The following is a 17,430-nucleotide window of genomic DNA, read 5'->3' on the forward strand; positions in this document are numbered from 1 at the left end:
ATCTGCTGTTTCATTTTTCCTTCTAAAGTGGATGACCTCACATTTACCAACATTGTACTCCATCTGCCAGACTCTTGCCCACACACTTAGCCTATCTATATTTCTCTGCAGACTCTCCATATCTTCTGCACAATTAGCTTTTCCACTCAATTTAGTGTCATCAGCAAACTTAAACACACTACACTCAGTCCCCTCTTCCAAAGTGTTAATGTATATCATGAACAGTTGCAGGCCCAGCACTGACCCCTGTGGTACACTGCTCACTACTGATTTCCAACCAGAGAAACACCCATGTATCCCATCTCTCTGCTTTCTGTTAGTTAACCAATCCTCTATCCATGCTAATATATCACCCCCAACTCTCTGCATCCTTATCTTATTCATAAGTCTTCTATGTGGCACCTTATCCAACGTCTTCTGGAAATCCAAGTAAATAGCATCCATCTGTTCCCCTCTATCCACTGCGCTCGTTATATCCTCAAAGAACTCCAGTAAGGTTATCAAACAGGACCTGCCTTTGCCGAATCCTTGCTGCGTCTGCCTGATGGCTCCATTTCTTTCCAGATGCCTCACTATTTCTTCTTTAGTGATAGCTTCAAGCATTCTCCCAACTACAGATGTTTAACTAACGGGCCTATAGTTACCTGCCTTTTGCCTACATCCTTTTTTGAACAGTGGCATGACATTCGTCGTCTTCCAATCCGCTGGGACCTGCCCAGACACCAGAGGATTTTGATAAATTATCACCAAAGCCTCTACTATAACTTCTGCCATTTCTTTCAGTACCCTGGGATACATTCCATCAGAACCAGGGGACTGATCCATCTTCAGGCCCACAAGTTTGCTCAGCACTACCTCTTTAGTGATAGCTGTTGTATTGAGGTCCTCATGTCCCATCATATCTATAACATCTCTAATTGGCATGTTAAACATGTTCTCCACCATGACGACTGACAGAAAATAGTCATTCAAAGCCTCTGCAATTTCCTTGTTACCCAATATCAACCCTCCAAGGGACCTACGTTCACTTTAACCACACTTTCCTGCTTTATACAATTATAAAAACTTTTACTATTCATTTTTATATGTTATGCTAATTTCTTTTCAAAATCTAGCTTCCTTTTCTTTATTGCTCACTTAGTGGTACTTAGTTGCTTTTTAAAGTTTACCCAATCTTCCAGTTTCCCACTACTCTTGGCAACTTTGTGTGCAGGATCTTTTAGTTTGATGCATTCTTTTATTTCCTTAGTTATCCAAGGCTGGCTCTCCCCACCCTTACTGTCCTTGCTTTCAATTGAAATATACTTTTGTTGAGCACCATGAAACATCTCTTTAAAAGTCTTCCACTGTTTCTCAACTGTCCCACCATATCGACCGTGTTCCCAGTCTACACTAGCCAAATCCTTCCTCATTCCATTGTTGTCTCCATTGTTTAGGCGTAATACACTGGTTTTGGATCGAGCTATTGTACCCTCTATTTGTATGAGACCCTTATGGGAACCTGGGCCTCGTGAATTGAAAGGAACCATGGCTACAAGCGACAGTGAATCAGAAAGGAACACAACAAACAGTGTATAAGGAGCCAGTTTATTGTTGTTTTAATGAACTGGCCAGCAAGAAACCTGTTACATTGATTGGCTTTTCCTGCCAGTGGGTCTCAAAGGTTTTTCATTGATGGTCCTGTCACTAATGTTCCTGGGTCTGCTGTAGATAACGCATATCGCAGAACCATGCAGGAGAGTGGAGGTCACTGTTTCCCATGTAGAGCAGAGTTACAGAAAGATTCAGCACAGAAACCACTCCTTCAGCACACCCAGTCCATGTCGAACATCAACCATCCGTTTGCTTCAGTATTCACTACGGAAAAGGATCTTGGCGATTGTAGGGATAACTTACAGCGGACTGAAAATCTTGAGCATATAGATATTAAGGAAGAGGATGCGCTGGAGCTTTTGGAAAGCATCAAGTTGGATAAGTGATAAGATGGGATGTACCTTCGGCTACTGTGGGAAGCGAGGGAGGAGATTGCTGAGCCTCAGACGATGATCTTTGCATCATCAATGAGGATGGGAGCGGTTCCGGAGGATTGGAGGGTTGCAAATATTGTTCCCTCATTGAAAAAAGGGAGTAGGGATAGCCCAGGAAATTATAGACCAGTGAGTCTTACTTCAGTGGTTGGTAAGTTGTTGGAGAAGATCCTGTAAGGCAGGATTTATGAACTTTTGGAGAGGTATAATATGACTAGGAACAGTCAGTTGGCTTTGTCAAAGGCAGGTCATGCTTTACAAGCCTGATTGAATTTTTTGAGGATGTGACAAAACACATTGATGAAGGTAGAGCCGTAGATGTAGTGTATATGGATTTCAGCAAGGCATTGGATAAGGTAACCCATGCGAGGCTTATTGAGAAAGTAAGGAGGCATGGGATCCAAGGGGACCTTGCTTTGTGGATCCAGAACTGGCTTGCCCACAGAAGGCAAAGAGTGGTTGTAGACGGGTCATATTCTGCATGGAGTTCGGTAACCAGTGGTGTACCTCAGGGATCTGTTCTGGGACCCCTACTCTTCGTGGTTTTCATAAATGACCTGGATGAGGAAGTGGTGGGATGGGTTAGTAAATTTGCTGATGACACAAAGGTTGGGGGTGTGGAGGGATGTCAGAGATTACAGCGGGACAATGATAGGATGCAAGACTGGGCTGAGAAGTGGCAGATGGAATTCAACCCAGATAAGTGTGAGATGGTTCATTTTGGTAGGTCAAATATGATGGCAGAATATAGGATTAATGGTAAGACTCTTCGCAGTGTGGAGGATCAGAGGGATCTTGGGGTCCTAGTCCATAGGAGTTAGGTGCGAAGCTGAAGGGCAGGACCTCCAGGGTAACAATCTCAGGACTGCTACCTGTGCCACGTGCGAGTGAGGCATGGAACAGAAGGATTATACAGATCAATACGTGGCTGAGAGGATGGTGCAGGAGGGAGGGCTTCAGGTTTTTAGATAATTGGGCTTTGTTCCAGGGAAGGTGGGATCCGTTCCGACGGGACCATTTACACCTGAACTGGAGGGGTACTAACATTCTTGGAGGAAAGTTTGCTAGTGCTGCTTGGGGGGGTTTAAACTAAATTTTCAGGGGCCAGGGATCCAGAATGTGAGAGAGGATAGCGAGATGAAGTATAAAGGACAGGTGGGGACATCACGGTTCCGGAATATTAAGTGTGAAGTAGAGAAAGGTGAGGCGGAACGAGTGATAAGGAGGATACATGTGCAGAGGGATGGTCTGACGGAGCACGGAGTTAAATGTGCAGAAAGAGTAAGTAAATTTAAGAAGGACAACAACATTCAAGGGGCGTATAGCCCGGTGAGAGTTCGGGGAGCTGGGTTATGCACAATAGGCAGCGATTTAAACAGAGAGAGGAGAAATGGGTTAAAAATTCTATATCTGAATGCACGAAGTGTCAGAAATAAGGCGGATGAGCTTGAAGCTCAGGTGCGAATGGGTAACTATGATGTTGTTGGGATAACGGAGACATGGCTGCAGGGGGATCAGACCTGGGAATTGAATGTACAAGGGTATACGTGCTATCGAAGGGACAGAAAGGTGGGCAGAGGGGGTGGGGTGGCCCTGTTGGTGAGGAATGAGATTCAGTCCCTCGCAAGGGGGGACATAGAATCAGCAGAAGTCGAGTCAGTGTGGATAGAACTGAGGAACAGTAAGGGCAAAAAGACCCTAATAGGTGTTATCTACAGGTCCCCAAACAGTAGCCTGGATATTGGGTGCAAGTTGAATAGGGAGTTAACAATGGCATGTGGCAAAGGAAATGTCGCAGTAGTTATGGGGGATTTCAACATGCAGGTGAACTGGGAAAATCAGGTTGGTACTGGACCCCAGGATAGGGAGTTTGTAGAGTGCCTATGGGATGCATCTTTGGAGCAGCTTGTACGAGAGCCGACCAGGGATAAGGCTATTCTGGATTTAGTGTTGTGCAATGAACAGGATTTGATAAAGATCTTGAAGTAAAGGAGCCATTAGGAGGTAGTGAACATAATATGATAAGTTTTTATTTGCAAGTTGAGAGGGATAAGGGCAGATCAGAAGTGTCAGTATTGCAGTTGAACAAAGGAGACTATGGAGCCATGAGGGAGGAGCTGGCCAAAGTTGACTGGTCAGATATCCTAGCAGAAAAGACAGTGGAACAGCAATGGCAGGTATTCTTGGGAATAATGCACAAGGTGCAAAATCAGTTCATCCCCCGGAGAAGGAAGGATTCAAAGGGGGGAAAGTGGCCACAGTGGTTGACAAAGGAAGTCAGAGATAGCATAGCATTAAAAAAGAAGTATAACAGAGCTAAGGTGAGTGGGAAGATGGATGATTGGGAAATTTTTAAGGAGCAACAGAACTTAACTAAAAAGGCTATATGGGGAGAAAAAAATGAGGTATGAACACGAACTAGCTAGGAATATAAAGGAGGATAGCAAAAGTTTTTTTATGTATGTGAAGAGAAGGAAGATAGTTAAGAACAATGTTGGGCCCTTGAAGAATGAATTGGGAGAAATTGTTATGGGAAACAGAGAAATGGCAGACGAATTTAATAAGTACTTTGGATCTGTCTTCACTAGGGAAGACACAAGCAATCTCCCAGATGTATGGATGGGCCAAGGACATAGGGTAACAGAGGAACTGAAACAGATTGACATTAGGAAGGAAACAGTGATGAGTAGACTGATGGGACTGAAGGCTAACAAATCCCCAGGTCCAGATGGTCTGCATCCTAGGGTATTAAAGGAGGTGGCTCTGGAAATTGCAGATGCATTGGTGATCATTTTCCAATGTTCCTTAGATTCAGGATCAGTTCCTGAGGATTGGCGAATGGCTAATGTTATCCCACTTTTTAAGAAAGGAGGGAGGGAGAAAACAGGGAACTATCACCCTGTTAGCCTAACATCAGTAGTGGGGAAGATGCTAGAGTCCATTATTAAAGATGAAATAGCGGCATATCTTGATAGCAGTGATAGGATTGGGCCGAGCCAGCATGGATTTACCAAGGGTAAATCATGCTCGACTAATCTATTGGAGTTTTTCGAGGATGTAACCAGGAAGATAGATGCGGGAGATCCAGTGGATGTGGTGTACCTTGACTTTCAGAAGGCATTTGATAAGGTACCACATAGGAGATTGGTGGGTAAAATCGGAGCACATGGCATTGGGGGGAGGATATTGACATGGACAGAAAACTGGTTGGCTGATAGAAAGCAAAGGGTAGCAGTGAATGGGTGTTTCTCGGAATGGCAGGTGGTGACTAGTGGGGTGCCACAGGGCTCGGTATTGAGACTACAGCTGTTTACGATTTACATCAATGATTTAGAGGAAGGCATTGTGAATAACATCAGTAAGTTTGCTGATGATACTAAGCTGGGTGGCAGTGTGACATGTGATGAGGATGTTAGGAGAATTCAAGGTGACTTGGATAGGCTGCGTGAGTGGGCAGAAACTTGGCAGAAGGCGTTTAATGTGAATAAGTGTGAGGTTATTCACTTTGGGAGCAAGAACAGGAAGGCAGATTATTATCTGAACGGTGTGGAGTTAGGTAAGGGAGAAATACAAAGAGATCTAGGAGTACTTGTTCATCAGTCTCTGAAGGTGAATGAGCAAGTGCAGCAGGCAGTGAAGAAGGCTAATGGAATGTTGGCCTTTATTACAAAGGGAATTGAGTACAAGAGCAAGGAAATCCTTTTGCATTTGTACCCCTGGTGAGACCACACCTGGAGTATTGTGTGCAGTTTTGGTCTCCAGGGTTAAGGAAGGACATCCTGGCTGTGGAGGAGGTGCAGCGTAGGTTCACTACGTTAATTCCTGGGATATCCGGACTGTCTTACGCAGAGAGGTTAGAGAGACTGGGCTTGTACACGCTGGAATTAAGGAGATTGAGGGGGGATCTGATTGAGACATATAAGATTATTAAGGGATTGGACAAGATAGAGGCAGGAAATATGTTCCAGATGCTGGGAGAGTCCAGTACCAGAGGGCATGGTTTAAGAATAAGGGGTAGGTCATTTAGGACAGAGGAATTTCTTCTCCCAGAGAGTTGTGGAGGTGTGGAATGCGCTGCCTCAGAAGGCAGTGGAGGCCAATTCTCTGGATGCTTTCAAGAAGGAGCTAGATAGGTATCTTATGGATAGGGGAATCAAGGGTTATGGGGACAAGGCAGGAACCGAGTATTGATAGTAGATGATCAGCCATGATCTCAGAATGGCGGTGCAGGCTCGAAGGGCCGAATGGTCTACTTCTGCACCTATTGTCTATTGTCTATTGTCTATTGACACTCAAAGCTGCTGCGCAGGTTGACTCTGTGGTTAAGAAGGCATATGGTGCATTGGCCTTCATCAATCGTGGGATTGAGTTTAGGAGCTGAGAGGTAATGTTGCAGCTATATAGGACCCTGGTCGGACCACACTTGGAGTACTGTGCTTCAATTACAGGAAGTATGTGGAAACCATAGAAAGAGTGCAGGGGAGATTTACAAGGCTGTTGCCTGGATTGGGGAGCATGCCTTATGAGAATAGGTTGAGTGAACTGGGCCATTTCTCCTTGGAGCGATGGAGGATGAGAGGTGACTTGATAGAGGTGTACAAGATAATGAGAAGCATTGATCGTGTGGATAGTCAGAGCCTTTTCCCAGGGCTGAAATGGCTGGCATGAGAGGGGACAGTTTTAAGGTGCTTGGAAGTAGGTACAGAGGAGATGTCAGGGGTAAGTTTTTTACGCAGACAGTGGTGAGTGTGGGGAATGGGCTGCTAGCAGCGGTGATAGAGGCGGAAATGTTAGGGTCTTTTAAGAGACTCCTGGATAGGTACATGGAGCTTAGAAAAATAGAGGGCTGTGGATAAGCCTAGGTAGTTCTAAGGTAGGGACATGTTTGGCACAGCTTTATGGACCGAAGGGGCTGTATTGTGCTGTAGGTTTTCTATGTTTCAAACTATACAGTGATCCCACTTCTTTATTATTCTGAGTAACTCCCCTCACCTTCCACCAGGGGTGAATCAGAGTGGTCAGTTATTCAACCAACCTGCATTTCTTCAGGACATGAGAGGAAACCAGTGTGCTTGTAGGAATGTCACGCAGTCGCAGGGAGAACACGCAGATTTCATGTAGACAGCATTCAACTGTCTCAGTTGACTGAACTCAGAGCTCTGATGTTGTGAGAAAAATATCTATTGGCTTCACTAAGCCAATCTGTCCTTTGTGTCAGATTTGAGGTCTTGCTCCTTTGACATCCTTTTCCACATATGGCTAAAGGTTTTACCAGCAGATTGGTGAAAAATTTTACATCTGATGACCTACCAGTGAAATAAAGTTCTGCGATACTTGAAAATTCTTGTACGTGGCAGACCAGTTTGATGAACTCTTCAATCAATGTTTCTCTGCTGGATTGAATTTCTTTCTTTAATCTTGGTGAAACTCCTGCTTGGTGAAATACATTTCTCCTATAATTATTAATTTTGTGGAGCCTTTGAACATTTGCATTGTTCTATTTTTGACTACCCAACCTGTTGTGCAAATTGCTTGGGCAAGCAACCACATTTGGAGCAATGTGGCAGACATGATGCTGTCTCTTACAAATTGCTAACCTGTTGGGTTGTAACCAAATACATTTCATTTTTTGATTCTTCCTGTCCATCTCATTCTTTAAAAATTCTCATCGTCACAGATTCATATGACATATACAACAGCTGAGAGCATTGGATGTAGCTACGATTAGAGTCAATATCCAACTGTCGCACCAAAGACTAATTTCTTGTGCCAAACAAGTGACTGCCTTGATTAACCAATGGCCTAGTCTACTATATTTAGTTCACAGTCCACTAAGTACACACTATTTCTCTTTCAGTCCTATTACATTATAATTCAGAGCTCTGATTTACAATTCTGCTGCATAAAATACCCAATACTTACTGTATATTGCACTCCACATTTTAGAAAGTGTTCCAATTCTTCTCTCTCTTTATTCTGAAGCTTAATTATAGCATAATCATATCAAATTTTTCTGGAACATTTCAGTGTTTACATGATTGAAAACAGCACATTCATGTGTTAGGTTGAAAACAACCAGTTTACAATTTATTTTGTCAATAAGTTCTTATCATCATTAAAATATGCCTTATGTTTGCAGTTTGATTACAAATAGATTCACCATGTTCTCCTCTATACTGTACTTTGTACCTTATCGATTTGTTGCCAATTTGAGCTATGATTGGTTACTGTACAGCTATACCCCTCAGAGGAAGAGAAGATCTAAAAGAGTGGGCTATAGTTTGCATCAGGAGATCAAATCACACAGCAGCTGAATTGCTTGCTGTGCAGGGATGAAGATTGATTTACACAGTCACATCTTGCCCAAAGAGTGGCCTAATCTGAAGCAGGTAACATTCTAACTGTATATTTTTCTGTTTTTGAGAAATATTAAACTGAAAAAATCACATTGAGCAAAGAGGCAATTAAATTTTGAAGGAATAAAAAGTATAAATATGTAAAAAAAAATTTAAAGTAATAACAAATGTCTTTATGAAACTTGGAGGCATCTAAAGTGAAGTTAAACACGAAGCAGTTTTGAACATAACTGTTTACAAAAGATGTTCAAAAATGGAAAGATACAGTCTCAGTGTAAAACGTATCCAAAGTAGTCAGAATTTGTTCAAAGCCAATGAAAGGTGCAGCACAGTATGCAATGGTTAGCACAAATCTTTACAGTACTGTACCAGTGACCGAGGTTCGATTACCACCACTGTCTGTTGGGGGTATTACAGTCTCCCTCTGACCTCATGGGCTTTTCTCCGGCTACTTCTACAGTCCAAAGATGTCGGAGTTAGTAGGTTCATTGGTCATTGTAAATTGTCCCGTGATTAGGCTGGGGTTAAATCGGGGGATTACTGGGTAGCATGGCACAAAGTGCTGGAAGGGTCTGTTTCATGCCAGTTTTAATAAAAGTTAAAAATGAGACAAAATAAGATTTGTTTGAAGAATTAACGAACATTGAAAATGGCACGTTATGAGACAAGTAACCAGTTATCAGATGCTATCATTGTTACAGCACTTTGTTTCCGTCTGCTTTCCATTACAAGCACACAGGTTGTCTCCACTTCCACAGTGAACTTTGCGCTTTAATGATTAATTTACACTTAGTGAAAGTTTACTTGACCTTTGATTTCACTGAAACCTGAAAACAATCTATGATGCAGTGATATTTCTGAGTTATCGCAGAAAGGATACAGAGAGCATTCCTCATGTCATAGAATGTCAGATCCATGAGAGAGTGGGAATCAAAAGAAGAGGTAGATTGAAATGTTGTGGTGATAGCAAAGGATTTCAGATACAAGAAAGTATAAACCTGATTCTGAATATGAATTCTGGAGGCATTCAGCAAATCAGAAAGTATCAGTGGGGAGAGAAACAGAATAACCACTTTGAAGTAAAAGGCCTTTTATCATTACTAGAAAAATGAAATGAGAAGCTGGTTTAAGTGAAGAGAGGGGGAGGTCTAGAGAACAGTGGGAATATCTAATAGAGTGCAGACCAGAGTTGTCAGGGCAACAATTACTTTGAAACACAGCAGGTGGAACAAACTAATAGATCAACAAATTGAAAGATAACACATCGAAATAAAGGTAGAGTCACATCAGTGTGACAAAAAAAAGGTTTTATTTAGAACCTATGAATGTTCAAGTTTCCCTCAGTCACAACTAACATGTCATTAAACTCCAAATACCATGGAGATGAGGAATTTTATAAAATAGGAACTGGAATATCAAAAGCTATTTTAAGGAATTGGATACAGATTGGTAACAGTCAGATTAGCTTTAATTGACGTATGTACATCAGAGTATATAATAACTGTGTTGTTTGCATCAACACTGAGCTGAGCACAGTCTGGGGCAGCCTGCAAGTGTCTCCATGCTTCTGGCACTAGCATAGCAGGCCCTCTACTTACTAAACCTAACCTGTACGTTTTGGAATGTGAGGAGACAGAACTATCCAGAGGAAACCCGTACAGTCACAGGGAGAACATAATATTTACTAACTAGCATTGCTTTTATTCACATTACCATTGACACTAGCTTCAACACAAAGATTTATATAATCATAATTTTAAAAATGTTAATTCAACTGCTAAAGGCAATACATTTTTCACATAACTTTCCAGAAGATCCAAACAAAAATTCATTCATTTAATTGAAGGACATTTACTACCATTGGGATAAGAGTTTTGATGTAGAATATCTTTCATGTTTTCACCTTCTACAGCAGAAATATCATCTTTCAATATCATACTTAAGTTCTCTATGGACTTTTATAAAATAGGATATGATAATGGTTGTTCAGCCAAAGCACACACGCAGAGTAAGGAAGCCCAAGCAAGTTTTAAAAGGGATCTCATTTGCTTTCCATCACTGACTCCAACTCACAGATTTGATAAAACAAAGAACCGGCTGGCCTCTATAGATCCAGTTATAGGAAAAAAAATCTTTTATACTGTATTTCAGTCTTCAAAACATTAATAATGAATCATTCTATAACTTAACTGCAGCTTCATCCATTTTGTTCCACTGCATTAATATCTTACGTTTTCTCTGGACTGTGTTCTATTGGTTGGCACAGGGTGGTGAACTGAAAGTATCTTAACAGATGCTGAGTTTAAAATGTGTTAAAAATTAAGAAAAATGAACACTGATGGAGAAATATCAGAAGAGTTCTCCCACAAACAAAACACTGAAATACTCAGTAAGCAGTATTTGTGTAAAGGAACAGGTCTGGTTTTATTTGCAAAGTGAACGTGGAGGAGCTGATGATAGCAGTGAAAACTGAGTGAGACTGAGGTTGGGGAGGGCTAATGAGTCTCAATAAATGTGACTCCTTGCTGCATTCAGGCCATCAGTTTGGTTTGTTAATGAGCCATCAGTTGTCTTTTGCAGGAGTCCCATCCAGCATAATTTCAAAAGGATAGGATTGCTATATGTTTAATGAGTAGTCTAAAACTTGATCCACTTTGTCCAAACTGACCCCATTTTTTTCAATTGAGAAAAAAAAATATATATAAAAAATATGTTTCTTTCATTACTGTGTGCAGTTTTGGTCTCCAAATTTGAGGAAGGACATTCTTGCTATTGAGGGAGTGCAGCGCAGGTTCACAAGGTTAATTCCCGGGATGGCAAGACTGTCATATGTTGAAAGATTGGAGCGAATGGGCTTGTATACTCTGGAATTTAGAAGGCTGAGAGGGGAATCTTATTGAAACATATAAAATTATTAAGGGATTGGACACGCTGGAGGCAGGAAGCATGTTCCCGCTGATGGGTGAGTCCAGAACCAGAGGCCATAGTTTAGGAATTAGGGGTAGGCCATTTAGAACGGAGTTGAGGAAAAACTTTTTCACCCAGAAAGTGGTGGATGTATGGAATGCTCTGCCCCAGAAGGCTGTGGAGGCCAAGTCTCTGGATGCTTTCAAGAAAGAGATGGATAGAGCTCTTAAAGATAGCGGAATCAAAGGTTATGGGGATAAGGCAGGAAGTGGATACTGATTGTGGTCAGCCATGATCACAGTGAATGGCGGTGCTGGGTCGAAGGGCCGAATGGCCTACTCCTGCACCCATTGTCTATTGTCTAAAAGGTTGTATTAAAACAAGACTACAATTTCGGGTCAATAATATTTCATTTTGCCTCCTCCTCTCCCAATTACCATGCTTTCATACCTGATCGCAGAGGAAAATGCAAAGTTAAATTTTCTAGTTGGGTGGCGGGGTGGGGATAGCTCTCTACTAAAGGACATGTCAGGTGTCCCTTTCCTCAGCTGGCCTTGTGCAAGCTGTAGCACCAGTTTAGCACCACGCCCCACTCCCCGAATCAGGGTCTCGTGAAGCCATGGGAGTAGGTGGTGGATGATCATATGAGCAGCTGATGCATAACACAAGGACTGGTGAGTCGACCACTGACACCAGGCAGACAACCTCTGATGGACATTGATAATGTCTGGGGTCACCCATTTTGTAAAGACACTGCCCAGGGGAAAGCAATGGCAAACCACTTCTGTAGAAAAATTTGCCAAGAACAATCATAGTCATGGAAAGACTATGATCACCCACGTCATATGACATGGCACATAATGAACAAACTAATATTCAAGTGTACCCAATCAAATTTGTGTTCGCCTCGCATTATCCAGTGAGTCACTATGAAATTTTGCAGTTTCCCAACTCTCACACTCGCAGGTGCAGGTGACCAAAACTTCTGGGGCGACCACAATCTCTTCAAATGTTGAAACAGAATTCCTGTTAAGAGGTAATAATTACAACAATTGTCGAGAAATTAGCAATAGCTCTCATGTGAATTCAGAGCAGTTTGGAACTTTATCCAGTTTGAAAGCTACTGTATATAAAAGTTATTTCTATCTGTATGTAAAATAAACCAGGCTTTCTCTTTCACCAGAGATATGGATATGACGGTTGGGTACAACTTCACCATCACTGCAAGGTATGCTTATTCGAATTTGAAAGAGTGATAGATAATCAATTGCACATCAATTAAGGATTTTGAACAGAATAATACAAAATCATAGCTTTCTTGTTTTTGTGATCCCCTGAATTGTATTTCCTCATTTCATGCTGCAATACTTCTCGTCATTTACCTTCCTTCTCTGCTTGATGCTACCAACCAATGGCAATTAACTTGCTTAAAAATCTGCTCTACATATCTCTCTGCAATTACCATTCATAATGCACCATCTCTACCCCAGAAATACCACATCTAACTGTACAGTTTTGAGTAGGTACCTGTGCATAATAACCCGAGAAATTTAATTATATTCCCTAAAAATAAAAAGCACAATACGACTCAATTTCTCCTGCAGTGAAAAGCAGTAACAATTGTTTTCAGCTCATTTTGCTTCAGTCTGGAAATGTGATGAAGTGTTCTAAGCCTGAGTCACTCGGGAGAAGCTGATCTGATTTCCACCCATTTAAGCATGTCAACTAGTCCACTGTGACACTTCCTGTGAAACACTTTAGACAAACTAGAGCCACATTGTTCTGGAAATAGGAACAAATAGGCTGTCCCAGCCGAGGCTGGGCAGTCTTTAAAGAGACAAACCCCGCAAGACAGAAGGTCCAGATGTAGTAGCTAGTAAGGCCCTGAAACCTGTGCCAACCAACTGGCCAGAGAATTCAAGGACATTTTCAACCTCTCACTGCTATGGGCTTGCTCACTTGCTTCAAAAAGGCAACAATTATCCCAGTGCCTAAGAAGAATATTGTGAGCTGCCTTAATGACTATTGCCCAGTAGCACTCACGTCGACAGTGATGAAATGCTTTGAGAGATTGGTCATGACTAGACTGAACTCCTGCCTCAGCAAGGACCTGGACCCATTGCAATTTGCCTATCACCACAAGAGGTCAACAGCAGATGCAATCTCAATGGCTCTTCACATGGCTTTAGACCACCTTGACAACACAAACACCCATGTCAGGATGCTGTTCATCGACTATAGCTCAGGATTTAATACCATCATTCCCACAATCCTGATTGAGAAGTTGCAGAACCTGGGCCTCTGTACCTCCCTCTGCAATTTGATCCTCAACTTCCTAACTGGAAGACCACAATCTGTGTGGATTGGTGATAACATATTCTCCTTGCTGACAATCAACACTGGTGCACCCAGGGGTGTGTGCTTAGCCCACTGCTCTACTCACTCTATACCCATGACTATGTGGCTAGGCATAGCTCAAACACCATCTATAAATTTGCTGATGGTACAACCGTTCTTGGTAGAATCTCAGATGGTGACAAGAGGACGTACAAGAGCGAGATATGCCAACTAGTGGAGTGGTGCCACAGCAACAACCTGGCACTCAACATCACTAAGACGAAAGAGCTGATTGTGGACTTCAGGAAGGGTAAGATGAAGGATCACATACCAATCCTCATAGAGGGATCAGAAGTGGAGAGAGTGAGCAGCTTCAAGTTCCTGGGTGTCAAGATCTCTGAGGATCTAACCTGGTCCCAACATATCGATGCAGTTATAAAGAAGGCAAGACAACGGCTATACTTCATTAGGAATTTGAAGAGATTTGGTATGTCCACAAATACACTCAAAAACTTCTATAGCTGTACTGTGGCGAGCATTCCGACAGGCTGCATCACCGTCTGGGGCTACTGCACAGGACTGAAAGTAGCTGCACAGGGTTGTATATCTAGTCAGCTCCATCTTGGGCACTAGCCTACAAAGTACCCAGGACATCTTCAAGGAGCGGTGTCTCAGAAAGGCAGCGTCCATTATTAAGGACCTCCAACACCCAGGGCATGGCCTTTTCTCACTGTTACCATCAGGTAGGAGGTACAGAAACCTGAAGTCACACACTCAGCAATTCAGGAACAGCTTCTTCCCCTCTGCCATCTGATTCCTAAATGGACATTGGACCCTTGAATGCTACCTCACTTTTTTAATATATATTATTTCTGTTTTTTGCATGATTTTTGGTCTATTCAATATACATATACTGTAATTGATTTACTTATTTATTATTATTATTATTATTATTATTCTATATTATGTATTGCATTGAACTGCTGCTGCTAAGTTAACAAATTTCACAACACATGCCGGTGATAATAAACCTGATTCTGATTCTCATATTGGATCACAACTTCCCATGCTTACCTTCAACCTTTAGTATTCATCGTATGAGATCAACCCATCCCTACCACTCGTTCTTAGGATTCTGTACTGTCCAATCTCCCAACCACCCTCTAAAGGTGCCAATGTCCCTATCTAAGGCCTACCTTCCTACTTGTCCTCCAGTGCTTCCTGCTTGCCCAGTCCATATCCTTGCTTTGTTTTCTCTTCATATTCCCAACCCTCCAACCTACCTTCTCCCAATCCATTCAACAACTCCTCAGTCACAACACATCGAAGGCCTTGGCCTCCATGTGCCACTGCAAACTCTAACGCTGAAGCCAAAGGTCAGTACCACATTCCCAATCCAAGGTGCAAAGAGACTTGGGAGTCCTCATTTACTGAGGTAGCCTCCACTGCTTCATTGTGCAGAGAATTCCACAGGCTTACCACCCTCTGGGAAAAGCAGTTCCTCCTCATCTTCGTCTTAAATCTACTCCTCCGAATCTTAAGGCTATGTCCCCTAGTTCTCATCCCACCTACCAGTGGAAACAACTTTCCTGCCTTTATCTTATCTACCTCTTTCATAATTTTATATGTTTCTATAAGATCTCCTCTCATTCTTCTGAATTCCAGTGAGTACAGTCCCAGGTGACTCGATCTCTCCTCATAGTCTAACCCCCTCATCTCTGGAATCAACGTGGTGAACCTCCTCTGCACAGCCTCCAAAGCCAGTATATCCTTCCTCAAGTAAGGAGACCAGAACAGCACACAGTACTCCAGGTGCGACCTCACCAGTACCCTGTACAATTGCAGCATAACCTCCCTGCTCTTAAGTTCAATCCCTCTAGCAAAAACATCCACATTCTATTTGCCTTTTTGATAGCCTGCTGCACCTGCAAACCAACCTTTTGTGATTCATGCACAAGCACTCCCAAGTCCCTCTGCACACCAGCATGCTGCAATTTTTTACCATTTAAATAACAATCTGCTCTTTCATTTTCCCTTCCAAAGTGAATGATGTCATATTTACCAGCATTGTACTCCATCTGCCAGACCCTTGCTCACTCACTTAACCTATCTAAATTTCTCTGCAGACTCTCCGTATCTTCTGCATAATTTGCTTTTCCACTCATTTTAATATCATCAGCAAACTGAGATACACTACACTCTGTCCCCTCTTCCAGATCGTTAATGTATATCATAAACAGTTGCAGGCCCAGCACCGACCCCTGTGGTACACCACTCACCACTGATTGCCAACCAGAGTGTCACCCATGTATCCCAACTCTCTGCTTTCTATTAGTTAACCAATCCTCTATCCATGCTAATACATCACCCCAACTCTATGCATCCTTATCTTATGTATGTCTTTTATGTGGCAGCTTATCGAAAGTCTTCCGGAAATCCAAGTAAATAAAATTGATCTACATCCCTCTATCCACTGTACTCGTTATATCCTCAAAGAACTCCAGTAAGGTTATCAAACAGGACCTGCCTTTGCCGAATCCTTGCTGCGTCTGCCTGATGGCTCCATTTCTTTCCAGATGCCTCACTATTTCTTCTTTAGTGATAGCTTCAAGCATTCTCCCAACTACAGATGTTAAACTAACGGGCCTATAGTTACCTGCCTTTTGTCTACATCCTTTTTTGAACAGTAAAGTTACATCTGCCATCATCCAATCTGCCAGGACCTGCCCAGAGTCCAGAGAATTTTGGTAAACTATCACCAAAGCCTCTACTATAATTCCTGCCATTTCCTTCAGTACCCTGGGATGCATTCCATCAGAACCTGAGGTCTTATCTGTCTTCAGGCCCACAAGTTTGCTCAGCACTACCTCTTTAGTGATAGCTGTTGTATCGAGGTCCTCACCTCCCATCACATCAATAACATCTCTCTTTGGCATCTTAGACATGTCCTCTACCATGAAGACCAACACAAAATAGTCATTCAAAGCCTCTGCCATTTCCTCATTTCCCAATATCAATTCCTAGCAGTATGCCAGATGTTGTAGTGTGTGAAGGAAGAGAAGTGGGTGCAGTTACTGTTACAAGAGAGAAGGTGCTCAAAAAACTGAAAGACCTAAAGGTACATAAGTCACCCTAACCAGAGGAACTGCACCCTAGGGTTCTGAAAGATATAGCGTTAGAGGTTGTGGTGGCATTAGAAATGAACTTTCAAAAATCATTGGTTGCTAGCATGGTGCCAGACTGGAAAATTGCAAATATCACTCCACTTTTTAAGAAAGGAGGAAGGCAGCAGAAAGGAAATTATGGATCAGTTAGCCTGACCTCAGTGGTTGGGAAGATAGTAGAGTCAATTGTTAAGGATGAGGTGATGGAGTACTTGGTGACACAGGACAAGATAGTACAAAGTCAGCATGATTTCCTTCAGGGAAAATCCTGCCTGATGAACCTATTGGAATTCTTTGAGGAGATTACAAGTAGGATAGATAAAGGGGATGCAGTGGATGTTGGATATTTGGACTTTCAGAAGACTTTTGACAAGATGCCACAGATGAGGCTGCTTACCAAGTTAAGAGCCCATGGTATTACAGGAAAGTTACTAACCTGATTAGAGCATTGGCTGATTGGTAGGAGGCAGCTAGTGGGAATGAAAGGATCCTTTTCTGGTTGGCTGCCAGTGACTAGTGGTGTTCGGCAGGGGTCGGTGTTGGGACCACTTCTTTTTATGCTGTATGTAAATAATTTAGATGATGGAATAGTTGGCTTTGTTGCCAAGTTTGCCGATGATACAAAGATTGCTGGAGGGG

General features: G+C 42.4%; 1 protein-coding gene across 1 annotated transcript in view; it reads left to right on the plus strand.

Moving 5' to 3' along the window:
- The first annotated feature begins 8,265 nt into the window (after nt 1-8,265).
- Nucleotides 8,266-17,430, plus strand: part of acmsd (aminocarboxymuconate semialdehyde decarboxylase) — an 86,332-nt gene continuing 77,167 nt past the window's right edge. The window contains exons 1-2 of the mRNA XM_063052499.1: nt 8,266-8,416; nt 12,474-12,518. Coding sequence (XP_062908569.1) covers nt 8,360-8,416; nt 12,474-12,518 — 102 coding nt within the window. The 5' untranslated portion in view covers nt 8,266-8,359. The remainder of the gene's footprint in view (nt 8,417-12,473; nt 12,519-17,430) is intronic.

Source organism: Mobula hypostoma, chromosome 6, assembly GCF_963921235.1.
Source record: "Mobula hypostoma chromosome 6, sMobHyp1.1, whole genome shotgun sequence".
In the NCBI taxonomy this organism is placed as follows: Eukaryota; Metazoa; Chordata; class Chondrichthyes; order Myliobatiformes; family Myliobatidae; genus Mobula; species Mobula hypostoma.